Here is a 26,951-nt window from a genome sequence, read left to right as displayed (position 1 = left end):
GCAGGAACCTGCACTCTGCAGAATACATAGGAATACTGCACTGTTGTATTGCATGAGCTTTGGAGGATCGTCCAAGGCCAGAGGTGTAGACGTGTTAAAAAAAAAAATGCAGTGACTGCAAAACGTTGCCAGCTGAAACACTGGGTGTTTTCACAACTTCAGCCGGAGAGGATTGTGGCGGTTATTGCAACTTCAGCAATACTCGCCACCTCAGCGGTTGGCATGCTTTGTGCTACGGCCGACAAAGCAACCGGCCGCAAGTCACGTCCGATGAAAGGCGTGAAGCGACGGACTGACACGTGACACTGCGATGCGCCGCAAATCAAAGATGACCAATCGTGTTTTTGTTTCACCTTTTCTGGTCCCCTTCTCTCGCCCCATATTTCCTGTTCCGCTCCGTCCTGAAGAAATGTAAGAATAAGCGTGATTTTTTTTTTTTAATAATGTTCCTCCTCTCAAAGACACAGATGTTATTTATTGTGTCAGGTTGATTTTAATGAAAAAAAAAACTACTAAAGCGGCTGCTGCTGTCTCATTGACATTCTCACTGTGTTTATTGAATATGAACATGTATTAAAATCTCTTCTCTTTTGCTCTCTCCAGGTTCTGTTGATCAGTTTCAACGTAGGTGACCCCCACCCCTCCGCCAAAATCCGGCTGTTAGATGTGACCGCGAGGTTGATCAGGAGAAGCCACCATGTCTTAAGCGCAGACGGGCCCTCGGGAGCCCGGTCCCCCTTCCCTGGACCGGCCGCTCCCTCTCCCATCCACCACCTCTCCCCCAGCCCCATCCCGCTCCCGGACCTCCCTGCTCATCATGCAAGGGACCGGCTCCCGAGCCCCGGCTCCCCGCTGGCACATCCCTCCCCTCCCCCCCTAGAGATGAACCTGCAGAAGCACCGGCAGTTGGGCGGTGGGGTGATGGGCTCCAACCGGGACCTGCAGTCCACCGCGTCCTCCATCTCCCTGCCCTCTGTGAAGAAGGCCCCGAAGAAGAGGCGCCTCTCCCTGGCCTCTCTTTTCAGACGCCGAGGTCGGGAGTCCAAATCCGCGCACCAAAGGTCCAGAGAGCTCCAGCACCCGGGGCCCTTGGGACTGGGAGGGGTGGATGGCATCGCCAGCATCGAGAGCATCCACTCTGAGATGTGTAACGACAAGAACTCTGCCTTCCTCTCTGTGGCTGCTGCCCCTCCTGCTGCTGCTGCTGCTGCCTCCACCTCATCTGCCTCAGGGTCTTCCGCCTCCACCTCCGGGTTGGGGGCAGAGGTGCTGGAGTGCCCGCTGTGCCTTCTGCGCCACTGCAGGGAGAGCTTCCCGGACATCATGACCTGTCACCACCGCTCCTGCATCGACTGCCTGCGCCAGTACCTTCGCATCGAGATCTCGGAGTCGCGCGTCAACATCAGCTGCCCCGAGTGCTCGGAGCGCTTCAACCCGCACGACATCCGCATGATCCTGGGTGACCGGGCGCTCATGGAGAAATACGAGGAGTTCATGCTGAGGAGGTGGCTGGTGACCGATCCCGACTGCCGCTGGTGCCCCGCGCCGGACTGTGGGTAAGAAGTGCAGTAAAATACACGGCACAATAACAGCTGTGACAATCTCTAGGTTATCTAGAGCTTTTTAATTTATTTTTTATCCAGCAGATCAGAGAGACCTTGTCTCACTTGCTTAAAGATGTGATATAAAGTATGTAACCTAGCAAATTAAAGACATTTAGCCAAAGAAATTCTGTCCATTTCAAGATTTTCCCGCTCAATCCAGTGGTCGTAAATACATCACAAAGAGGGAGAGTGACTTCATTCTCTGCTTAGATAGAAATTACTACACCATATCTTTACGTAACAAATAGTTGTTTGCTGCTGTTATTAGTCGGCAATCATGATTCTAGCACCTTTTTAAAGTAATAATGATCTATATTATAAGTGGAGGATGACTTAAGGAGTCTCCCAGCCAGAGGAAAGAAGCCGGTTTGAAGTCTGGTGGTCGGCAGCGGATGCTTCTTATCTCTCCAGGCGACAGCAGGTGAACAGGAAGTGGCTCAGGTGGGCCTTTAAACGGCCTTGAGCTCTTCTCAGGTCCTCCTGTAGATGCTATCAATGATGCTCTGGGTGGCGTTAATGACCCGCTGTAGAGCCCTCCTGTCCTGGCCCGTGCTCATCCCATGGTGTTGATGTACTTTTTTAATTGGTTACCACATGGTTGTAAAAAATAACTTTCCCTGAGTAAATGTAAGATGAAAAGCATTTCCCTCCATCAACAATAGGAGATGGAGACCGAGGAAGACATGCACAGAGAGGACGGAGGAAGAAACGCGTATTACACAGGAGTTCTGTCTCTTCTGTCAGTGTGAGGACATCCCATAATGTGTCTGCATAGTGTATGAATCCACAGAAACGCCAGACCTTTTTTAGCCTGCCCGGTGGCCAAAAATGACATTTGAGCATCCTCTCTTAAAAGCATGTATTTCTGCTCGGTGTGTCCTTCACACGTGGTCCGGATGGGCTGAGTGGCACGGCACCGGCAGCTCGTGCTCACACACCCCGTTTCTATTTTTACCCGCCGTCGCTTTGACAACAAACGGCCGAGTGGTGAAGTTGAAATTTGAATCCTTATTATTTTAACCACTGCCTGTGCTATTTGCTTCAGTTCTATCCAGTAGTGCCGTCTATTCCCTTCCTGGGTGAGGCTCGTTGACTCGTGACGTTGTCGACGCCCTGCAGGGCCAAAACGTCGACTGCGACTCCCTGACAAGTGAAATCGGCACCGTACCTTGATGGAGTTGTGTTGAGCGGGCATCTGTCGACTACGAGCTCTCCAGAAGTGACGTCAGTAAAGCTTTGTTCGTCCTCGCCGCGGTGAAGCCGGCGTGCGCCTCTGAATGTTTGTAACCTTCGTAGCTCACGAACGGTTCACTGGTAAAAGATTGACATGTCTGGGGATTCAACAAAGAAGGCCAATTCGCTTATAACGGCTTTAGCAATGGGAGGAGTTAAAAATCTTATATATAGTAAATATTTTTCAGCCAAATAGTTTAGAGGATATTCAGCCCTTGTTTCTTTATAATGCATTTAATACTTGACTTGTTTCTAAACAGGGCTTGTATACAGACCATAAAGTATCCCATGAATATTTCAGATAACGTCAAACCCTCCTCGTCACAGTGGAGGTTGGTTTGTGGCTTTTTGCCGTTACGCCTCTAGTTTATGCGTCTGTCTGGGTCACACTCGTGAGGAATCTTCACAGCTCATTTAGTTTGTACGACCTCTGGTGTTTCGGAGAATAATACAGCGCAGACGGCATAAACGCCATCGTACGTACTCGCCGCCTGCGGAGGATCGTTCACATTTATCAAAGATGTATGTAAGAACGTTGGAGGATAAAGCTGGAAACCTCTGAACTGTTTGGACATGAGCATGTAAGCATTGAGATCTAGTGACGAACACACACACCGTTGCCGTTTTATTGTTCACTGATGGCTGATATTGATGGCGGCAGCAGTCATTGAGACGGAACTCCGTTTATTGTTCTTACAAACAAAGGACCACAATGCCAACGCACAGCAAAGTGAAACTTGCAGTATCGTTTGTTTCATAATATACTCTGTTTGAGTCCAGCTGTACCGGTGCACACCGTCGTCGTCGTCCTGTGACGAGTCCTTCTTTCCTCTCGTGTCCACATTAGTCAGAAGCTCTGTGGTGAGAGAATAGATATTATTTTTGTCCTTCCAATTCATTTGTCCACCATCTCTGCAGCTTTCTTCTGCTCTTGCTTGTTTCTATTTCCTGCATCTCGGAGGCTTTGGCCAATATCACGCAGTTATTTGTGTGCATCGTAACCGATGACCTCCTGGAGACGATGGCTCCAGCCTTTCTGTGATTTGGCCCACATAATCTGGTGCACCTTGTACAGGGTGCACCTTGTACAGGGATCAGAGGTTCTGGAACTGAGCCCACCCACCCTGCCAGCCAAGTGAATCCTGGGCAAAATACAAACTAATACTTTGTTCCAGCATTTTCTGACGTGTTTTAATCTGACGTAACTGACTAGAATACACTTTTATCAGGGGTATAGTATATCTTGTTTGTCAGTGCTGTGGTGGACTCTGAGAGGAAGGATTTGTAGTTTTGACCTTTTTAGAAACGGGCCGCTGGTGTTGCAGTTACTGGTATTGGCATGATGTATTTCTGGGGCTTTAAAAGTCTGAAACGTAGTTGTACAGAAACCGATCTGGTGTGTTGTTGTTGACGACGTCCCGCACCGTAGCAGCAGAGCCACGGCCGTCTCTCCCTGACATCTGTCCAGTCTGCTGCTGCAGCACCTGGACTGCGTCGCGTTGGTCTGGTGGTTTACCGACAGTGATTTGAAAACAAAACTGACACGTCTCTGCTAGTCCTCACCGTCTGTGTGCACGCTGGACTCCATCCCTCAGCGGCGAAACCGATCCTTGGTGGAGGAAGTCTCCCAGGCGCTGTGATTGAAACTGGATCTTGACTCTGTCACAGATACAACTACGCCGTGCTCCTGGGTTTCCCTCCGGACAGGGAAGAGCCAGTATTTTGCAGCTGTCATTTTTGAGCAGAGGGACTTTTCTTATTTTTCTTATTATAGACCTGCTCTTGCGTCAGGTGTTCCCCGTGCCGTGTGTCTTGTAAATCCACAACTGCAGAAGACGCTGCTGCTGACTGACACTTCAACGAGATCACACGTATGGTGTTCATTCACTAGCTGATGGTCTGGACCGCAGTCTCACATTAACATGCAGCCTTTGCTGTGCAGAATAGCACTGCTGCCCTTTTAGGTTCCAAGTTTTTTTATTTAGTATTTCCTTAGCTCACGGAGGCGTCTCTGCACTGCTCTCACACGCCGGTTAAAGCCAATGACCTTCTTTCCCCCCGATGACGTCGTTGCAGAAGCGGAACGGTTCCCTTCAGCTTCACACTGTCAGCACTGTTGCCATGAGGAGAGCCGTGGTGGAGCCAATAGCAATGCTTTACTATTATATAGAGAGCCTTGTAAGGCCTGTCATCGTCAATGAGGGATGTTGGTTTTCTCCACAGCACCACTGCATTGTGAACTAAAAAAGTCCGTCACATGGTGCGTCATGGGGTAGTTTTTTTAGTCATGAATCAAAATATATTACAACACATTTACCTGAGGACACACACGGTCGTCGCGGTGATAGAGGACGGACAAAGCGTCATTATTCATGTGAGGAGTGCAGAGGGATCACAGCGCTGATGAAAAGAGGGAGAAGGAGCGGTTGTCTGGTTTACCATTTTAACAGCGCACTAATAAACTGCCAGTATAAGAAGATGGATCAAGCTAGTGTTTTTAAAATGCTAAGATGGACCACAGCTCCATTAGCATCACGTGTTACGACATGTATGTATACGTTTACTTAGCCTCACTTGCTGACATTTTGGCTACTTTCATTTGCACGTGAAGACGCCAATATTGTTTTGGTCCTGCGACCTCAGAGCATTTAGACCAGGGGTCTCAAACTCAATGTGGCTTGGGGCCACCGCTGGTACTGTGATCTCATCGGAGGGCCACACAGGAAGCGCAATATTGTTGAAAGTTTATTTATTCACTTTTACATGAATAACATATTTTCGTCATACTTAACAAACAAAAAGGACAACCAGCAGTTTCTATACATTTTTATATTAGCTTTTAACAGTGCAAACATGTTTGATTTTGAAAAAATAACTTATTGAAACATTGCACCGAACCAACAAATGCAACCCCTGAACACATTTGTACTTTATTCTATTTCTTGCCAGACGCTGAGCCACATTGACCCCTATCCAGGTCACAGTAGAAACCCTGATCGAGAATATAAAAAATGTATTTAAGTGCAGCCCGGAAATATGATCATTTTGGCATTATGTAGTGGGCCGCTGGGAGGGGGGCCAATTTGAGGCCCCTGCTTTAGACACAACTCCTGCTCCCCCGTCAATGTGCTGTGTTTATCTTGAACTCTTGAACCGCCCGATAACGCCGGTTTGTCTCCCACCAGGTACGCCGTGATCGCTTTTGGGTGCGCCAGCTGTCCCAAGATCACGTGCGGCAGGGAGGGCTGCGGCACGGAGTTCTGTTACCACTGCAAGCAGCTGTGGCACCCCAACCAGACGTGCGACGCGGCGCGGCAGCAGAGGGCCCAGAGCCTCCGCTTGAGGACGGTCCGCTCGTCCTCCCTCAGCTACAGCCAGGAGAGCGGCACTGCAGGTCTTTGCATTGTGTTGCATGTCAGAGCGCTGTTGAGCAGAGATTACATTCATTGTGTCAAGTGGAATGATGTGGAGGATGGATTAGCAGCATAGGTCAGAACCATCGATAAGAAGTGGGCGTAGTCACAGAGACGTCACCCTTTGGTTTGCGGACTGCCGCTCTGAAGCCTCAGGTTTGACGATTTCGCCATCGTGTTGTTTTTTTTGCAACCAATGAACCAAAATGTTATATATATATAATATTTGGAATGAAGAGGAGTGACGCAGAGACGGCGTACACGGCTCTGTTAGCGGCAGCGACCTGTCAATCACCTTGTAGCCCCGTCCTAAAGCATCCCCTGCTTTATGGTCTGTTTGACTCTAAATGATCATAATGTACTAAATGAACATCATGCTGTATTGAAGAAGACTTGAAACTAGAGATTGAGACATAAACTCATGTTTACAATGTTTACTGAGGGAATAAATCAAGAGAGAAGTAGAGTCATTTACATAGACTTCTATACAATCAGAGGAGTCACCCCCTAGTGGTGAGGAGAGAGAATGCAGCTTTAATGAACTTCCTCATCGGCTTCACTCTGGTCAGAACGCTGTATAAACTAATTCATTTGTTCCTTTTACTAAACTGCTTTACAAGGAGACAGTTTTGTTCTCACCATGACGAAGTTGGAAGACGACACCTGACCCACCAGGTCGAGTTAGTTGGTTAGAGAGCAGAGGAGTTGACTAGTTGGGGGAATTACATCACGCACATTGAAAACCAATTCTCTTTCCATCCTCACAGCCGACGATATCAAGCCGTGTCCGCGCTGTGCCGCTTACATCATCAAGATGAACGACGGCAGCTGTAACCACATGACCTGCGCCGTCTGCGGCTGCGAGTTCTGCTGGCTCTGCATGAAGGAGATCTCGGACCTGCACTACCTGAGGTCCGTTTGTCCACACGCGTACACACATTTATTCATTGCCTTGTTGTTGTTGTTCAATTACGTGTCACTTTAATTCGAAGAGGTTTTGAAACCTATACTAAATCCATAAATACAGTATTTTATGCTGTAAAGCACACGGAGAAACATTTTCCCGTCAGCTGTGTAACAAGGAATGAAAAAGCTGAAGAGCTGTTACTGACTGAAGCTCCGCCTCCGTGGTTTTCTCCATCTTCCCCCTCTGCCTCTCTCAGTCCGTCCGGCTGTACTTTCTGGGGGAAGAAGCCGTGGAGCAGGAAGAAGAAGATTCTCTGGCAGCTGGGAACTCTGGTGGGCGCCCCGGTCGGCATCGCACTCATCGCGGGCATCGCCATCCCCGCCATGATCATCGGCATCCCTGTCTATGTGGGCAGGAAGGTGAGGCTCCTGAGGCCCGCTCACCTGAAGCACTCTGGGACATAGTTCTGTTTCCTGCTTGCAGGTTTTTGCTCCCTGGACGAGGAAGAATATTGTTTACAACAACCAACCACGCTGCATCAATCAGTCACTAAAGGGTTGTAAAAACCAGAACCCTTATCGTCATGTACTTTGTATTCCAAGTTATCTGTTATTGCGATGAAATGAAAGTGTTCAGCCTCTCAACCCTGCCAAGAAGAAGCTCATGGAGCCAACGAACGCTTCCTTCCCCCGAAAAAACCAGGCCACATTCTCACTGCTCACATGTGGATCTGAGCATGATTCCACATGCGGCCGGATGAATGTAGTTCGGCTCTTGATTTTTATAAATCTTTTAAAATCTGCATCCTGGTGAAGTGCTCCACCGACGCAGCGCGGTCACGTGTCACACCTGTGAAAATGTAATGTGTCACACCAGCTGTACTTTGTCACAGCAGATATATTACGATAACGGGGAACAAGCAGCCTTTGTTAGTCGTAGTTGGAAAGCATATTTATATTGTTTTGGTTCATGCATGTGTGCAACCAGCAGAGAACTCTGTCAGCCAAATCACTTACGAATGAGATTGTACATTTTGGGGGTTTTCTTCCACTACGTGCCAGTTTTTAGTAGCTTTTTTTTGTCTATTGATAGCATTTTAACTTCATTTAAAATGTTTTCCTGCTGCAGGAAGACTTGTTCACATGTCTCTTTGCCATTGTGTCTTTGATGTATTCTCAAAATCTAGCCAGCTGTCGCCCAGTGGCTGGTTATAACTGGTCTCACTGGAGCGACACCAAAGGGAAGCTCCTCTCATCGCTCCCCTCTTTCTCTCCCTCAGATCCACAACCGCTACGAGGGCAAAGATATCTCCAACCACAAGAGGAACCTGGTGATCGCTGGTGGAGTGACCCTCTCTGTCATTGTGTCTCCAGTGGTGGCTGCGGTCACTGTCGGTCAGTCTGCTCTCCAGCATCCACTACCTCCTTCTGTTCCTTTTAGTTTCCCCGCTTAGGAAGGTTCCTAACAGCGAAATGACCTAAAGGTTTCTCGGTGGCCGCCGCGATAAGAGCTGGTTGAGTCTTCAATGCTACCTTTCTTCTCTCCTTCAGCATTGGGTACACTGGACCTTTCTTTTCTGAAGGGAACGGAGACGATGGCGTCCCACGACGTTCAGAGCGATGCACCGTTCTGCCGGCAGCAACGTCTGCACATGCTGTTTTAATTGTACACGTTGGACACGTTGAAAAGCTCGTTCTTACAAAGTGCGATTCTATTTTGGGCAGTGTTTTCATTTTCTGTGTCATAGAGAAGAAAAAGTATTTGTCATTGCATGGTGCGAGTGCAGTCACATTCTCTTTTACTCGAGATCTGTCCTTCTCATCTTTCCTCGTCTGGATGTTTTCCATCAACGTTAGGAAAAGGACGTGATATTTAGTAACTGTTGTCTCTCTCTCTTCCCCCCCCCAGGCATCGGCGTTCCCATCATGCTGGCTTACGTGTACGGCGTGGTGCCCATCTCGCTGTGCCGTAGCGGAGGCTGCGGCGTTTCAGCCGGGAACGGAAAAGGGGTTCGCATAGAATTCGACGACGAGAACGACATGAATGTCGGCAGCGGGGCGGCTGCCACCGGTGAGCTTCAGCGTCCCGCACCACCCACCCTACAGTGTTTATGCCAAGTCAGCAGACAGTAGAGAGCAAATTTAATCTGTGGCTGGTTTCACAGATGTCAAGCGTTCTTTCACACTTCCTTTTCAAGATGAATGTCCTCTTTGTGCCACTTCTGTGAAACTAAAACTCCTCTTAGAACAAAAATCCCCCAGACACAGCACTGCCTTTTGTGCCTGATTGGGAGTGATGTGTTGATAGTTTTAGATGTTCTCTCATGATCACAGATACCACGTCAGTGGCCGACACCAGGAACAACCCCAGCCTCGGCGAGGGCAGCGTGGGGGGGCTGACGGGCAGCCTGAGCGCCAGTGGCAGCCACATGGACCGCCTGGGGGCCATCAGGGACAACCTGAGCGAGACGGCCTCCACCATGGCCCTGGCCGGGGCCAGCATCACCGGCAGCCTCTCCGGCAGCGCCATGGTCAACTACTTAAACAGGTACCGAAGCAGAAAGCACCTTTTTTTTAAAGGTTTGGACTTCACAGTGCTTTGTCCTGCATTGTCTAACACCTCCCCCTCCCCCGTCAGGCTGGAAGTGCAGGCCGATGTGCAGAAGGAGCGCTGCAGTCTGAGCGGCGAGTCCGGCACGGTCAGCCTGGGCGCCATCAGCGACAACGCCAGCACCAAAGCAATGGCTGGATCCATTCTTAACGCCTACATGCCCCTCGACAGGTGAGTTTGTGGCGTCCTCCCAGATGGGAACACTACGCGGACATACCGACGTGATCAACACTGGCAGAAGAAATGCATTACGCTATTTTCATTTCAAAATATTCTTCGAGCATGTGCCCACATCCTGTCTTTTCCTGTCTTTTCTTGCTTAGTACACACACACACACACACACACACACACACACACACACACACACACACACACACACAGTTTTGTTGTCTTGGTCTCATGCGTCCCTCTTTCCCTCCCAGAGACGGGAACAGTATGGAGGTCCAGGTCGACATTGAATCCAAACCCGGCAAACTGCGGCACCACAGCGGCGGCAGCAGCGTGGACGACGGCGCCCACGCCGGCCGCTGCGGCTGGACCTGCCCCTCCAGCGGCTGCGCCTCCTCGGAAGGCAGAGGAGCCTCCGCCAAGTGGGCCAAAGAGGCGTCCTGCTCCTCCTCCTGCAGCTCGGGGGGCAAGAAGAGCAAAGGCAAGCTGCGCAAGAAGGGCGGCGGCGGCGGCGGCACCAAGATCAACGAGACGCGCGAGGACATGGACGCCCAGCTGCTGGAGCAGCGCAGCACCAACTCCTCCGAGTTCGACTCCCCGTCGCTGAGCGGCAGCCTGCCGTCCGTGGCCGACTCCCACTCCAGCCACTTCTCCGAGTTCAGCTGCTCCGACCTGGAGAGCATGAAGACGTCCTGCAGCCACGGCTCCGGCGGGGGCGACTTCCACACGCGCTTCGCCACGGTCAGCCCGTTGCCCGAGGTGGAGAACGACCGCCTGGAGACCTTCCCCGCCTCCGCCGCCTCCTCCTCGTCCTCCTCGCAGGGCCCCGCCCCCCACTCTCCCTCCTCCTCCTCCTCCCTGGGCCGCGGCGCGGAGCTCGCCCCTCTCTGCTTCACCACGGCGGAGAACGTCAGCCTGGTGTGCCCTGCTGAGCTGGACTCTCTCAGCAACGCCAGAGAGCTGCTAAAGGAAAGCAACAACAACCAGCACCACCCGCCACACCCGACCCACACCCAACCGCCCAAGAACTCCTGCATACAGACGGACATCTGACTCTCAATACCTTAAGTGCTGCACAGATGCTGGTTTTAGTAAACATCTTTTCCTCCACTTAGCTAACGGTCACGGCTTTCAGTTTAACCTGCGTTCTCCTTTCTTCCCAGAGTGCAACAGAGGCCCACAGGGCTCATGGGAATATGACTAGGCCGCGTGTAAGAAGTATTAAGGTCGTGAGCGCTGGTGTTTCTCCGCAGACCGACCGCCCGCCGCTTTACTTTTTCATTCTTTTTTTGACGGTTCACTCACTCGCCACTGATGGATCTGTGGCCATCCAAACAAAACCACTGTGCCGTTTGCTTTCTTCTTTTTGGTCGGGTTTCCCCGATGCGGATGCAAACACCATGCGGGAATCTTAATGTGACAGCTTTCCAGAAGTGAACTCCAAACAGGGTCCAGGCATTATGATTCACTAGTTCCTTCTTTTTTTTTATGATTTCTCCCTTCCCAATATTAGTGACAGATGAACCTTTGTGTTATGCTCTGTAATTATTATTAGTCTTTTCCCCGTATATTGGGGAGAAACGAACCCTCCAAGGTGTCCTTGTAAGGCCTGGGCTTAGCAACCCACTCAGTGCTAAAACCAGCTTGTTGCACACGTTCTCTCCAGACTGGGAGGGGATGTTTATCGAGCCACCGCTGTAAACTGTGTGTGTGTTTTAGCGCTGCGGTGACCCGGGAAGCCTCGTTGGGTTTCTGTGGGAAGCGTGTTCGGGGGGTGGTTTAGAGAGCGGTCTCTGGAAGGCCACGGTTTTCAAAGATAATGCTGAAAGTCATTATATTAAGAAATTAACCAATGGGTTGGTTCAATTCTGTGAAATTGTATAAAAGAAAATGTTTTTGTCCTGTTCAAAGGTGATTTATTCAGGCTGATGGCCTCGCCTCACCGAAAGAGAGAGCTTTGATATCTTTCTTCGTTAACTCATGGTGCCTTCAAGAAGCTGTTTGTGTTCTGCGTTTATCTCCCTGTCCCTCCTCTCTTTCTCTCCCTCGCTCTCCTCACTCATTATAGGTTGACTGACACACACACACACGGTAAATGAAGATTTTTCAATTGCCTACCAAAGACAGCACTCAGGCTCTTGTTAAATCGTATACCTTTGACTCGTCTTCTGTCATAAGTGCAGCCCTCCTGTGGGGAGGTGGGGGGGGGGGGGGGGGAGCGAGGACCGGACCACAGACGTAGACTGCTGTTTTTCTACACGCTCCACAAATGCTACGCAAATGACCTCCGGCCCCCTGCACTGTTACCCGTTTGTTATAACACTGATGTTCTGCAATGCACAAAGTTTCAATGGGGATCCGTGTGCTGGTTCTGGGCTCCAGCGCCCTGTTGGTTTGGTTCCCGTTGCCAACCGGTGCTACTGAGCAGACTGGCGTCAAAATCCGTTTTCAAACACTTTGTTCAGAGTGTGCGCCGGAAGCTTGTCGTCACGGCTCAGGTGAACCTAACCAGGTGGGTGACGGCACCGGGACGTCTTTTGACCCGCGCCTGTTCCTGAATGGACGCCGGCTTTGGCTCCTCCCCCACACCAACATGTCGGGTTGTTTTGTTCGGTTACGCAATCCTCCACCAAATCTCCAGATTCTTGATCCTAATTTGAACACTAGTGCCAGATATCAGTTGTGCAGAATGGCATACGGTATTTGTATATTTGTTTGGTAATTTGCTTTACTATATGCGTGTAAATGCATATCAGAAAAATTAAAAAAATCTATATGAAATGTTGTCCCGTCCTTTTTTTTTTCTTTCATGCAAGTACAGTAAATAATTCCATTTTCATTGAACCATTTCATATCAGCACAGAAGAAAACTTATTTTTCCAGTTTATTGAATAGCCCTCTGAATACTGTACATCGTTTTACATCTCTACTGAAATAGAGAAACACGGGATACCCTCACCCTGAACTGAATTTGGTACATTCATGTAGAAGTGATCAAACATTTGAAAAGAAAGACTGGTTTGGATTCAGGTGATTTTTGGATAACTGGAATGTACAATAATGAAATACAGTTCACCCCAAAATCTGAAAGACCCCGTGAAGCAGCTCACACGGTCTGGATCACCTGGAGTAACGGCGTGCTTAGTTACCTTTCCTGGTTTAGAGAAGACGTCTCTGGACGCATGAAGAGCTCCACAGATTTTGGGGAGAACTGTCCCTTAACAGACAGAATGCCTTTTAGCAAATCAATTTCATATTTTAAACAACTCCACGGATGTAGCTAGATGAATACATGTATGATTTATGATGCACGAATCCAAACGATTAAACATATTTGATAAAAGCTACAGAGCGACATAAATACACCCCCTCTTTAGGAGCGTCCGCTCGCTCCATGAGAAATAAATACCCAACCAAAGGAAGTCTGACCCCTAGTCTGAAATCTAAGGCACACATCTGGGGAAGATGCTGCTTCTCTCCAAGCGTGTACACATCTGCGAGCATGAATGTGCAGATGTGCGCTGGCTAGTTTGGTAAACACTTTGACGTCGTTCCTTTATGGAGAAGAAAGAAAACAAACAAAACACAGCAGCCTTGACATTATAACCCAGATCTGCTGACTGCATAGCTGAATAAACAGAGGAGACTATCGGAGTCATGTAAGGTTACAAGTTGTATTTTCTCCCACGTTGCCAGTAAATCTCGATGCAACATGCTGTGCTCGTCCAGCACAGAGCGGCACTAAGATGTCACGCCGGCCCGCTCCTCCCACACAGAACATGTGCTCGCAATAAAACCGCTGCTTTATCTTTATGCGTTGACCCACATTCGCTCTGTAGCACTCGGTCCTCTGAGTTCATATTCAGCATGCACTGAACATCTTTTCTGATCTTAGCTGTCGGACACACGTTTGTTTATCAAATTCTGAGCAGAACCACTAAGCCCAGTGTTCACCTGTAGCCTTACATAACACACAACGCTGGACCCTACTGATCAATGCGCTGGAGGGAGCGGTCCATAGTGTCCCGCTGTCGGCCTGATGTACAATGGGTAGTGGTGGTACAAAAGTAAATCTGCATAGCAAAACCTTCTGGAGAGAAAAAATATATTCCTTATCCTGTCACTCAGAACGTACAGGATGAGTCGTTTACTGCACAGTCGGGTGAATGGTTCAGTTCCGCTGTATTGCTTTGGGCACATTCTGCAGCTTCCTGCCTTCTGAGTACTCGGTTATTGTGCAGTGTTTTTGCATAGAATCCGGGAGTTGTCGTGGCGGCGCATGCAGCGGGGGAGCGGATGGGCGGGCGGGTCAGATGTATTTGTTGGCCAGATTCTGAACATCGTTCTTAGTGAACTCGGAGCTCTGCACGGCAGACAGATGCTCGAACAGCTGGGTCATGTGGCGCCGCTCGTCCTTCTCCAGCAGCATCAACACAACCTGGAGGAAAGAAACGGCATCGTTTACCAGCACGACTGCTGGGGACAAAGTGGACTCACAAACAAGACAAAGGAAATATCCTCTCAGGTTGTTGTTTCTTTTATTGCGAATTTCAAAACCTTCTTCTTACCGAGAACCTGTCGGCGGTGTGCAGATGGTTGAGGTGTCGGTAGACCAGGTCGGGGTCTCTCTCCAGGAGGTGGGAGTCCAGCGCCTGCATGATGAAGCCGACGGTGTTTCCGTCCAGCTGGGTGCTCAGGAGCTGGGTCAGCGTCTCCGGGGGCGTGGAGGCCAGCAGGTCGGCACAGGCCGCCGCGTCTCCGCCGCAGCGAGCCGTGTTCAGAGCCTGGCCGAACTCGTAGGCGTTGGCCGGCCGGAGATTGATGGCGGCGCCCTCTCCTCTGGGACCGCCCCCTGGGTCGGAAGCGCTCGCCGTTTCCTCGTCACCCTCGACCTCGAGAAAGATGAGAAGTGAGAGAGAGAGAGAGGGTTGGAGAAGCTTTGGAGGAAAGACGGCAACTTAATGTGCGTTCATGCATTTAACAGGATGAGAGGCCAGATGGAAGCAGGCAGGTGTTAAGCCCAGAGCACATTCTTCATTAGTCCCACTCTTTATGGAAATTCAGCTTTTGAAGAACTGATATGGTTTTGGTACAGTGATGTGCTGGTTTTTAATGTCAGGTAGTATATGTCAGAGTAGCAGCACAGAGTAGCAGGAGTAGATGCTGCATTCAAGTCCTCACTTTGTGCATACACTGTGGGAACATCCCCGTTTCCCTCACATCCTGGTCCCTCCCACCAGGGACGCATGGAGAGAGGAAACCAGGCGCGTCAAGTGAAGCGACGTCTGTTTCTGGTGACGGCGGATCAGCTGATCACAGCTGGATCAGCTGATCACAGCTGGGTCAGCAGTCTAAATAAGAGACTTGGGATGTACCCAATGCCGGGTGTCTGGCAGCTAGAGTCCGTTTCATGTGCATCTACCTCTGTGATGGCGACGGTCTTTCTGGGTTTGGCCGGTGAGGCGTCGCCGTGGGCCAGACTCTGTCGTAGCAGCACCGTGACCTCCTCCAGCTCCTTCTCGGCCTCCTGCACGTTGGGATCCTGCTGCAGCACCTCCTGCAGGTCGGAGCTGCAGGCCAGGTAGTCCTGGAGGAGGGACAGACAATATGTGCAAGAGGATTCAGTAAATGATCCCCCGTTTCCCCTGGTTTTAAATGAACACATTTCCTTCGGGGCATTCGTCATGGATGGCCGGCTCTCTTCACCTTGAGGCCTTTATTAGCCAGGGCTCGTCTGTAGAAGGCCTTCTTATTGGCTGGCTCCACGCTCAGCGCGGCGTCACAGTCCTGCTTGGCCTCAGCAAACCTCTCCAGCTTCAAGTAACACAGGGCTCTGCAAACACACACACGTCAGTTTGCCACCAGCAGCTGATTTGATGCGTGACTAAAATCTAGCATGAGTGTGTGACTCATCAGCTGTGAATCAGACTTGATAATAAAGGCTGGAAGCACGGAAGAGATGAGACACGAGATGGAACTTTCTCTGTCTCCGTTAAAGGCCGAGGTTGGTCAACTTCTTTGAAAACATTTCTGATATTTTTGTTCTCATTCCATCCAGACAGCAACCAATGAATCGAATGAAAAACTAAATCTGACATCTGTGGCTGTCGAAGGACAGGAATGTGCTACTGTTTTCATGTTTGTCATATTTTTGTTGTGTTCCTTTGTGCATCCCTGTGCCGCAATCACTGTATCCGGCCTGAATGTGATGATTGGACGGGCTTCCTGTCCCCGACTTCCCTGCCCGCCCTCCTCCCTTCGTGCACTCTGCCGGCTTGACAGCTGTAAGAACTAACAATAGTCATGTTCGTTGTTGACGTTACATGATGATCATTTGGGGGAGGGGCCTGAAGGGAACGGGCTTGGCGGCTCATGAAAATGAGCCTCTCTGCCTAACTCTGCAGTTTTAACAAAGTAATATCATGAAAATTCTACTTGTACTCTTGCTAGTTTTTTAAGATTACCGCCCCGAGCTTTAAATGTGTTTTCAGTTTGCTTTGGTGTGGCTATACAGACAAACTCTCTCACAGATACAGACTGATCTCGTCCGCTCTGCTGTTCTGTTGCAACTGTCTCAACAATACATGCTGACTCACTACCAGGCGGACGTCTGGTCGGGATCAGACCCGCTGAACATGACTCATCTGTCTCTTTGTATTTATCCAAAACATTTTCTGGGTGTTTTCTGACATTCCTGCTTTATTGGGAAGGGAAAAAATGGCAAGTATGAGGAAGCGAAGGAGGAAGGGAGCACAGCGCGTCTGTGTTTGTTCCTCTCACCTGTTGGTGTAGACGGCACACTCCTCCGGCTTCAGCTTCAGGCACTCGCTGTACTTCCCCAGTGCGTCCTGGTACTGGCCCTTCTTCACAAAGTCATTCCCCTCCTGCTTCAGCCCCGTGAACCGGACCTCTGCTGTCCTCTCTGGAAGACAAAGTAAAGTGGAGATTACTCACATGGAGAGGATTCAATTCTCCTTTCTGTTGAAGCCCTGAATCCACACAGACACTTGCAATACATGTTAATTGACCTCCCTTGTACTGAAAAAAAGCTAACAGCAGGGGAAAGCTAGTCTTCTATGCTTTGATTGCGTAAGAGTCAGCGATCAGGCTCGGTGCGGACGAAGGATAATCAATCCGTCCTTCTGGGAGGAAGAACTGTGCAGCGGGTCTATTCTTCCATTAGAGTTTAAACACAAGAGCTGCAGAACAGGACAAACTGCTTGGTCAGTGAACAGAGGCGACACGTCCACTTCTCTAAAAACAATTAGGCCTTTAACATTCTCCTCCAACCTTCACCGCAGAGTGAACAAGAAACTGGAACAAGCTGGATTTTTGTGGTCAAAATGTAGCCGGTTCTCTTCTGTTCCTCGAGTCCGATCCTTAAGCTGAGTAAACTAACAAGTCCTGCATTGCAATTTTGTGTATATATATATATATATATATATATATATATATATATATATATATATATATATATATATATATATATATATATATATATATATATATATATATATATATATATATATATAACGGATACACTGTTATATAACAATGCATCCTGTTTTTTTAAGTAGTATATAACCAAAGTATGTTTTGAAAAATGTAATTTGCAATGTCCAGCATAGCTGTCACCACATAACGGTTTCCTTTGTTGCACAACTTCAAAGGGACAGTTTGGATTTTAGGAAGAGGTTCTTATCCACAGTCAGTGTTTCCCTTCAGTAGTACAGTAGACGGGGCAGAAGCAAAACATGTTTGAGACGCCTACAAAATCTGTATGCTACATTTACAATATTTTCACTGCTTTACTTTGCCGCCCGACTTTTTGTTGGTGGGCCTTCCTTTTAGGTGTCAGTTTCACTGCTGCCCACAGCCAGTACATCCCTTTAATCCCGAGCTGGTACACCGGTTTCACCAAACCGCCATCACACAGCTAATACACTGACCATGGATAACTACCTCATACAACCACAATTCAAATAATCCAAACTGTCCCTGTAAGGCTTCTCCCAGCTCAGGGAGAAATATACATCAAAAGTGTCATCGTGCCCTCATGTTACACTATTAATCCACGTGTTCCCTTAAATTCCAGGTTAAGAATTTACAAGGGAGCATGTGACTTGTCGAGACTTTTTTAACACAAAGAATATTCTCTGGATTTCCCGCCAGTGGGTGTAAAACCCTGCGTCTGAGATCGCTCAACAGTCGTGGTTCTGACTGAACTAAACAGACCTGCTCGGCCCTGCAGGACCTCGGCACTCGGCGGCTCCACTCTGCGGTGCTGCTGAGCCGACAGCGGGACCAGGGGAATGTCCGGGAGGTTCTCCCTCCACTCGGCGCCGTCCTGGTCGATCAGCAGCCGCGTGATCCTGGAGGACGACCGGTGGACACGGATGTTACACAAACCGGTGGAATAAAGTCACACGCAGATATTAGAGAGGCTGACAGCAAGTAGGCGTCAAGGAGCATCATATTGTTAAATCTTGTAGATATATATGGAGCTTCTCCACTTGCATAACAGAGAGGACATGTCCTGTGAGAGCCAGAATTAGCCATTAGCTGGAGCTGCTTCTGAACACCAGCTAAACCTGTTAGCCACTAATTAGACTTTGTGTGTTTCTTCATTTGATTTGTTGTAATTTAGTCTTCCGATTATGTCACATTGCAACTTCAAGTCTTAGCGTATAGAAAAGGATTAAAAATATTGGTATGATATTATACAAGGCAGTGATAACATTTGCTTCGATGTCAGTCATTGGAATAGCTTCCTGTAACATTCAGAAGGATTTGGGGTTCATGAGCCCATGAGATAAGGATGTTAACCATCACTCTGCCTCCTGCTCTCTGCGGCCGCTCAGCTGAAGGTGAAGGCTAATACCTGTTGACGCTGTCGTGCGCCGCCCGCACGCCGGTGTCTATCTGCAGGACGGTCTTGTAATCCACGTAGGCCTGCCGGTAGCGCTCCAGGGAATCGTAAGCCATGGCCCGGCGCAGGAGGGGCTTGAGGGAGAAGGACTGCAGCTCCAGGGCTCTGGGGTATAAATAGATGTGATGAGACCGGAGCAAAGGATCAAGCCTGCTGCTTTCGCTGTCAATGAGACTGTCTGGTGACAGATTCCTAATGGGAAGTGTTCCTGTGCTTATAGTGTATAGTGTTCATGTACGTAATGCTGGACTGCTGTGTATGTGTTAGTAAACAGACACACTACCCACTTGTCCCGTTGGCCCTTGAAGATGAATCTTAAGCAAACATGCAGAGTATTTAAAGGCTCACATGGGAGGTTCCCTCAAGTTATCCTGAGTTAACTGCGTATAAAGCTAAGACAGAGATCACTGGCAATCCCTCACAACACCCCACAGTGCACCTACCCTCATGAAGCAATGTGTAAATGATTACTATTCACACAGTATCACGAGAGCAGTGAAGGAAGTCTCTCACCTGGTGCAGTCCTGTATGCACTCCTGACTGTTGCCATCTTTAAGGTAGCACGCTGCTCTGTTCGAGTACAGAGTGCATAAATCCTCCGGACTATCAATCCCTGTGTAAAATAAAAACAGACACAACATCATGTAGCGCACCAATCCATACTGTTAACAGAACATCTGTAAATGTGGCAACCATGGCAACCATTTAAACAAGAACCCCGTGGCTCGTTTGAGTGTGGCATTAAAAAGCCTGGGTGTGTTATGAATCATTTATGATGTTCAGAGGCTGCATCAGTCAGCCTGATGTGTTGTGACCTGACAGAAACACCAGAGACATGGGCGTGCTGCCGGTTGAAGGTTTAGTATCTGCCATGTAGTCAATATCCCCTGTGTGTGTGTGTGTGTGTGTGTGTGTGTGTGTGTGTGTGTTGGATAATGGAATCCTGTAATGACTAAATTAATAACTTTAGCATTAGAAGCGAGCTTTTAATGGTGAGATACTAACCTAAAATGTCTTCTACGGTTGATAATTATGAACGCAAGAATATTTTTCAGGACACACACACCTTGTAATCTTTGGTATGAGGCTGTCAGTATCAAACGTTGTGTGAGGCCCTCACAGGCAGCTCAAGCCGACTGTCTCTCTCTCTCTCTCGCTCTCTATCTATCTATTGTCTCAAGCTGCCCGGCTCTCCATCGCGTCACGTCTACACGGTGCAATACAGACCAGAGCGCCGCTCTTCTGCGTCACTAGATGCGGCCGGCTTAGCGTGCCACCTCGTCAGATGAACTCAGATTATGAATGATGACACAGGGAGGCAGGGATGAAGCGGTCCCATGTCTCTCACTCAGTGAGGTCACTGTGACAGTGAGCATGTACATTGTATGTTAGAGTTGCAAAATAGGGCATCTGGTAGTCAACCTAGAGCCTAAACCAGCTTTGAGACCCTGTCACAGACAGATTGAATGTATTCATTATCGAGCGGTGGCCCTTTTTGACAGATCACCGCACGTTTAAAGGGTTCATAGAATCTATCCTCCCCGGGACCAGGTCCGGTCCACACCCAGCAGCCCAGTGGGCCGAGTGGAGAACGCTGCACAGCCACAGAGAGTATGCTGGAGCCCAGGCAGTTTCTCTTCCTCCATCAATCTCTCACTTTCTCCCTCTGTGAGAATTATAGCTTGTGGTCCTGCAGATTCAATTTCACAGTGAGTGGTTAACAGTCATGTGACCTGGACGGACCTGATCGGAGAGGCTTAGCACCAGGCTGAGGCTGGAACATAAACACTGTCCGTGGACACGGGAGGGACGCACACATTTTGAAGCATCGGTGCAAAATCACTTCACGCACAAACAAGCAGCCTTTTGACTGCTGAATGGTCAAAGCTGTGTTCCCGTTTAAAGACTGCGTGCGCTCTAATGTCGACTACTTCTTGGAGAGATCATTTCTGTTCTTTATGTAGAATTTCTCTCATGGAAAAAAAATCAGTTTAGGTGTATTTTTGTTTATATATATATATATATATATATATATATATATACACACACACATACACATACACACAATATACACACACATACACACATCCCGCCCTGTGAACAAGCAACACTCACTAAATGGAAGCACAAGTATAACTGCAAGGTCATGACCTTTGATTTACAATCGCATCGCTCAGTTATAGGACAGAGTCAAGTCTCAAGAGCATTGATGATTACACACCATAAATAAATATTCATCCAAATATGGGTGAGACCGGTGAAGATCAGTGAAGCTATGCAGCAGTTGTTTACCACACACTGTTGTCAGTGGAAGTGATCCCAACATGGAGGGACAGAATACACTTATTTAATAAAATACAGCAAACTAAACATGTGCCTGGCTACAATAACACGAGCAGCCCGCCTGAGGACTCGTCCCCTACCTGAATCGGTGTAGCCCTGAATGGCTAGACTGTATTTCTCCAGCGCATCGGCGAACTGTCCGTTCTTAAACAGCAGGTTCCCCTGGTTCTTGAGCCGGGCCAGCGGCGCGGGCAGGGCCCCGCACGGCGCGTCCAGGTTCACGAACTCCCCGGCGTTTCCTCCGGGCAGAGGCTCTTTACCGCCGCGGCTCTGATCCGCCGGAACCGAGGCTGTCGAGCCCCTCTTGCTCGAGCCATTGGCGACCTTCTCCCGGGAGTCGTGCGGGACTTTGTACTTGTCCGCGCTGGCGCCTTTGCCCCGCCGGTGTCCGTGGGAGCCGGTGGGGTCCCCGTGGGGGCCCCCGTCCCCTCGGCCGTGGGGCTTCTTCTGAGCGTTACCCATGTCTCCCCTTTCAGGAGCAGCTGAGCTCTCCTCCCCTCCCACAGGCTGGCTGGGTTCAACCGGATGAGCTAGAAGGGAGAGGAGGGAGGGGACACGCCCACAGGAAGCAGTCAGCGGTTACATCACAGCGGGGGAGGGGTGGACACGTGACACGATTCAGAGAGACGGAGGTCCAGGAAGCAGTGAGCTCTGAGCGCGCTGGGTGGGGGAGGGCAGATAACACACGCACACACACACGCACACGCACATACACGCACACACACACATGCACACATACATACATACATATACACGCACACACACGCACACACATACATACAGACACACACACACACACACACACACACACACACACACACACACACACGCACACATACACGCACACATACACACACGCTCACACACACAGTTACCCAGCGGGCCATGGGGTGTTTCCTCTTCCCATATAGCACAGGAGGGTTGGGAGGAAAATTACTCCCTACTATTACGAGACTTGCTGGAGCTTCCTCAGATGTTTAGTTTAGAGGATTAGAGGGCAAATCCTCCACTAGGCAGCTACTGGGAGGACGAAGTGGGCACACATATATATTTATGAAATACAGAAGACCTCACAACAAATGGCAGAGTGACAGTACACAGAGTACAAGTCTTTATACATTTAAATGTAAATGCAGAGGTCTAATGTATTTCCATAAGTAAGCCATTATGGAATTTCTTTTGCCAACAATTGATATTTGAGAGTCAAGGCAAACATTTTTTATATGATTAAGTAACTTGGTTATTACGTAATATGAATAAATGAATAACATGTTCTGAGCAAGACATTTGGAAAATAAACCTGTCAGCTCACTTTGGTGGAAAAACTAGGTAATTTGACACTCAAATATATAAAGTTTATGCATTTCTGTCCAACAATTTTATTTGACTTATTGGTTGTTGATAGTATAATTTTTCAGGCTCTACTGTAAACTAAGCAAATGTGATCCACAGATGGACTGCAGTATGATTATTAGTTTTTTGTATTTTACATCAGTAGTAATAAATTGTGAATAAGGGCATGTTTGTCTTTGATACAAAAATATGTTTTTCCGTTGAACAACTGCAGAATGATGCTTAATACACAACACATAACTGATGCTGATTTAAAAAGCTCTTAAAATAAAACTAAACTGTCCATGATGTGTTAAATGAGCTAAGGAGACATGCCCTTCTTTAAAATCTATCATGAACAGATTTCTGGAGGGATTCAGGAATTTTAAACGGTCCATGGCCTGTGTCTCTGTCTGTATGTAAATCAAGGATATATTTGGAATATGGAGGTCCCAAATATTCTCACCGGTCTGTTCTGCCTTTGTCTCGTCGTTATTGCAGTCATCTTCCTCTTCTACCTCTCGAATGAGGATCTTCTTGCCTCTGCTTTGCTGCTCTGGTTGACATTCCTTCATCTTCTTCTCAGTTTCAGACAGAAGTTGCTAAACCACAAAAAAAAAATCACAAATTAGAATTTGTCCACAGTAGGAAACCAAGTTCTTTGAAGTACGTCAGCAAAGGCGACACATGACACTACAATCACCACAATCACCCACATAGTGAATTGTTTGTGTTGCAATGTAAAAGGAAAATTACCTCCAGGACATTAAAATCACTAATACATAATGAATGGACATATAAACAATGTCTCTATAGGTGATGACTAAATACAATGCCCCCTGAGCTCATCCTCTGCCATAAAACAACTAAAAAAAGCTACACCATTGTCTAATTTCAGTTATATAAGACAAGGTGTGATTTAATGAATACCTTGCAGCAGCTGCAAGCTGTTTTAGGTGCCTGCTCTCACACAAATACAGTGACACCTAGTGGACAAAAAGGGTTACACTGCACACCTACAGTGGCTGCAGCATTCTGCGGCTCTTCCCGGAGCACCACCCTCAGGTCCTCAGCAGCCAGTTGGAAGTTGCCCATGTGGTTGTAAACTGTGGCACGACGTAGCAGTGCTGGGAATGAAAAGACAACACGTAAGAAAGAAAGAAATAGAAAGAAATTATCCTTTATTTATCCCCTTGGGGAAATTCTTCTCTGCATTTGACCCATCCTTGGTAAAGGAGCAGTGGGCTGCCCTGAGAGGCGCCCGGGGAGCAGCTGTATTGATGTTACACACTGAAGCTGTGTGGAAAACATACAGAAAGTTTGACAAAAGGGGCTTCACAAAACACTTTTGAGGGAGTGGAAAACATTAATTGACGCCTGCATTATGATCTCATTTCTGTGCAAAAACCGGAAAGCACCTTTCACATTGCCTGGTTCCAGCTCCAGCACCCTCAGGCAGTCGCTCATAGCCTTGTGCCAGCGCTTGAGCTTGATCTCTGCCTGAGCTCTGTTGTTGTACGCAGCCACGGTTGGTTTAATGGACAGGCTCCTGTAATGGAAGGCCCAAAATAAAACAAACCTTTATTCACCATGAGGATAATGAACACTTAAGAGGCACAGTAAATGGGAAGTGAATCAGACTTAAATGATTACAGGAGTCTAATTAAACACATGCTATAGTGCCCTTGGGAGATGTAAAATGCTCGCTCTAATGATGCCGTTGTTTTCAGAGCCTGACCTGGAATAGTATGCAACAGCCTCCTCGTAATCGCACGCTCTGAAAGCTTCATTGCCTTTGTCCTTTTCACGATTTGCCAGAGGGAGCTTCTCCTGCTCTGTCAGCCCTGCATGTGTTGGAGAGACAACACATTTGAGACACAAACCCACACTACTTCAGTACACAGAGCGCCTCCAACCACACCAACATGTATGTGAGCTGCTATGACAACACATTACACGCTGCGTCCACTGTAGTCTGGATTTTGGGCTGTCCTGTGTTCATGACGACAGCTGGATTGGTTTTGACCAAATTCCCGTCGATTCTTTCACATTCTTTTTCGACATCAAACCTGGAAATAGAGCAAAAATATATTTGGGTAAAGGAAGATGTTCTGTATGTTTAACTGGACTGTTGTCATGAAAGATGCTGAGCACACAGATCACAGCTGTCAGCGTGTGCTCCTTCACAACCTGACTCACTTGTCCCATTCTCCATAACCTCGTGGGAGAGTGCGTTTGGAAGAATTCCTCTTTTCTTTTGGAACAGAAGTCTGTGATGACATAATACTCAATTTATATATTTTACATGTACATAAATGTGCATGTTATATCGTTGGAGACATTTGTACCTGACTCAGTGGAACGGAGCAATTGGAACCTCTTATAGGTGGCATATTTCTATTCTCCAAACCATCAAACACCGACTGCTGTTTTAGTGAAGTCTCTGTCATTTTGGTTTCTTCTTGCCACACCTGTAAAGAAAAAAGTATTTAATATCCAAATGACTCATTTAAGAGACATTTGAGGCGAGAGGAGGAAGTGAACAGGATGGATTCAAAGATAAAAAGCGACTCTAGGATGTGTTGCATGCCTTCAGCTCATGGGCGAGTTGGCTCCACTCCTCTGTGGAGAGGCTGGCTGCTGTGGCCCCAGGGTGCTCCCTCCTGAGTGCTCGGCTCCTCGGCTCCAGCTTCTCCAAGTGGCTCTCACAGAACTCAATCAAATGAGGGTAAATGCCCTCGTCGCCGGACCTGAACACAAAGTTATTTAACCAGGGTTCATACACATTTTGACCAATGGATTTTCATTTTTGAGCATCTTTCTTTTAAAAGCATATTAATTATTTAAAACTCAGCGTAAATGAACGTCATGAACACATGAATATAACACATTTCCATGACTTTTCAAAAACTTTTGGGGATTTAATTTTTTTTTCAAAGACTTTTCCAGGCCTGGAAATAACCATTTTAAAATTCCATGACTTTTCCAGGTTTTCCATGATCGTATGCACCCTGATTAACGTTATTTTCTGAAAAACAAAATGCATGTATACTCTCTCACCAAGGCCTGTGTGCTCGTATTTACAACACTGCATGATCTTAGTGGAGAAAAAGCTCCGCAGCCATATGAAATAGACCCTTTACCTCAGGACTCTCCAGATGCTCTCCAGGTATTTCACATCTTTGCATTGCTCTATGAACCTGTAGTCCAGGTGCTCCACGGGGACCTTTCCAGAAGAAGCGTTTCCTCTGCTCATCGTGGGGGAGAATCCCGGTATCCGGTAAAAACAAGTCACGTAACACAACGTAATGTTTACTGAACAAAAAAGCTCTGCCTGCTTGCTTGTTCGGCCAAACTCTCCGCTGTTACTATGGTAACTATTGGTAACAGTGGAGAGTAACAGCGCACGGACGGAAGTCGCACCCCCGAGGCGGAAACACGTCACAGACAACACACGTGACACACTATGCTCCAAATTTGAAAAACGTGGCTGGAGGCTGCAGAAAACAAACCGCGCTGAACAACCCATGCTAGTCCAGCTTGTGTGCAGAGGTGAGTGTTTCTGTTATGGCTCCATGTTCAACGCGAATCATGTTTTGTGTCAAGTTATTACTCTTTATGATGTGTGTACGTGTAGCCACTACCGTAACCTAGCACAGGCTTTGAGGGGCTTCCGGACTGTGGACAGGCTGAAGACAATAGTCACGTGACTGGGTGTCACTTAACCTCAAGGATACACAACTTAATTATATTATGTGTAAATGCGTGTGTTGAGTTTGACATTCTGCGGGACCGCGGAATATGTCACAAACTCAACATAATATAATTTAGGTCACAGTCATCACAGTTGGTAGCTGCGCGGGTGTTTTCACATCACGCTAATTGCTCCAGCATAGATGTCAGTCACGTTTGGGGTTTAGCTCAGTCTTGAGTGCAGCTAACTGTCATTAATTCAGCATCCATTTTTCGGAGCAATTTCCCAAACAAACTCGTTATCACGATATTCAGCCTGACCTCCTCTGGTCGCTGCGGAACGAGCGCAGTTGTCAACAGTTATTTGTTAGGGCCTTTTTATTTATTTATTTATTTATTATAAATAAAGTGTCCCCTCGTCCGGGTCCCCGGGGGCCCTTTATTTAACCAGGTAAAAGGGCCCCGCTCAGCGGTTGGTTTTGGCGGCTACGGCTCGCTTCAGAGCGGCATTCCAGAGAGCGCGCGACCGGGGGTTTAAACCGGAGGCCCGCCCTCGCCTAGCAACGCTGTGACCCAGCGGCCTGTTTCACATCCGCTCCTTCAATGCACGCGACAGGTTTACATTAGTTTGTGTAGTCACTTATCTCATCAGCACGTGAGTCCAACATGGCCGCAGCGCATTAAACATACGGTAAGACCCTGGCAACGTTTAACCAGC

General features: G+C 48.2%; 2 protein-coding genes across 2 annotated transcripts; one reads left to right on the top strand and one right to left on the bottom strand.

The window, feature by feature from the left end:
* The first annotated feature begins 867 nt into the window (after nt 1–867).
* LOC306745118 (E3 ubiquitin-protein ligase RNF19A-like) lies at nt 868–12,702 on the top strand. The gene is made up of 9 exons (XM_079227854.1): nt 868–1,556; nt 6,023–6,231; nt 7,018–7,162; nt 7,414–7,576; nt 8,437–8,551; nt 9,066–9,227; nt 9,491–9,704; nt 9,795–9,938; nt 10,191–12,702. The coding sequence occupies exons 1-9, from the start codon at nt 883–885 to the stop codon at nt 10,987–10,989; spliced, it is 2,625 nt and encodes an 874-aa protein (XP_079083980.1). The 5' UTR covers nt 868–882; the 3' UTR covers nt 10,990–12,702.
* Nucleotides 12,703–12,820: 118 nt separating this feature from the next.
* On the bottom strand, nt 12,821–25,796 carry LOC306745203 (sperm-associated antigen 1-like; the record flags this gene model as incomplete). Its single annotated transcript, XM_079227955.1, has 18 exons — nt 12,821–14,374; nt 14,505–14,828; nt 15,359–15,523; nt 15,643–15,769; nt 16,717–16,858; nt 18,163–18,308; nt 18,818–18,970; nt 19,379–19,478; nt 21,289–21,738; nt 23,007–23,142; nt 23,561–23,667; nt 23,959–24,089; nt 24,279–24,384; nt 24,497–24,609; nt 24,740–24,810; nt 24,889–25,011; nt 25,131–25,290; nt 25,684–25,796. 18 exons carry the CDS (start codon nt 25,794–25,796, stop codon nt 14,246–14,248), a joined length of 2,796 nt encoding a protein of 931 aa, XP_079084081.1. The 3' UTR covers nt 12,821–14,245.
* Nucleotides 25,797–26,951: the final 1,155 nt, after the last annotated feature.

The sequence above is a fragment of the Taurulus bubalis genome, assembly GCF_910589615.1.
Source record: "Taurulus bubalis genome assembly, chromosome: 12".
In the NCBI taxonomy this organism is placed as follows: Eukaryota; Metazoa; Chordata; class Actinopteri; order Perciformes; family Cottidae; genus Taurulus; species Taurulus bubalis.
The sequence above is the reverse complement of the archived record's forward strand: the minus strand, read 5'-3'. Positions and strand labels throughout refer to the sequence as shown.

Bases quoted from the DNA above. Each gene is read 5' to 3' on its own strand.
- LOC306745118 (XM_079227854.1), top strand. From the start codon at position 883: ATGAACCTGCAGAAGCACCGGCAGTTGGGCGGTGGGGTGATGGGCTCC. The intron at 1,557-6,022 runs GTAAGAAGTGCA...GTCTCCCACCAG, and splicing joins TGCCCCGCGCCGGACTGTGG to GTACGCCGTGATCGCTTTTG. The intron at 6,232-7,017 runs GTCTTTGCATTG...CCATCCTCACAG, and splicing joins CCAGGAGAGCGGCACTGCAG to CCGACGATATCAAGCCGTGT.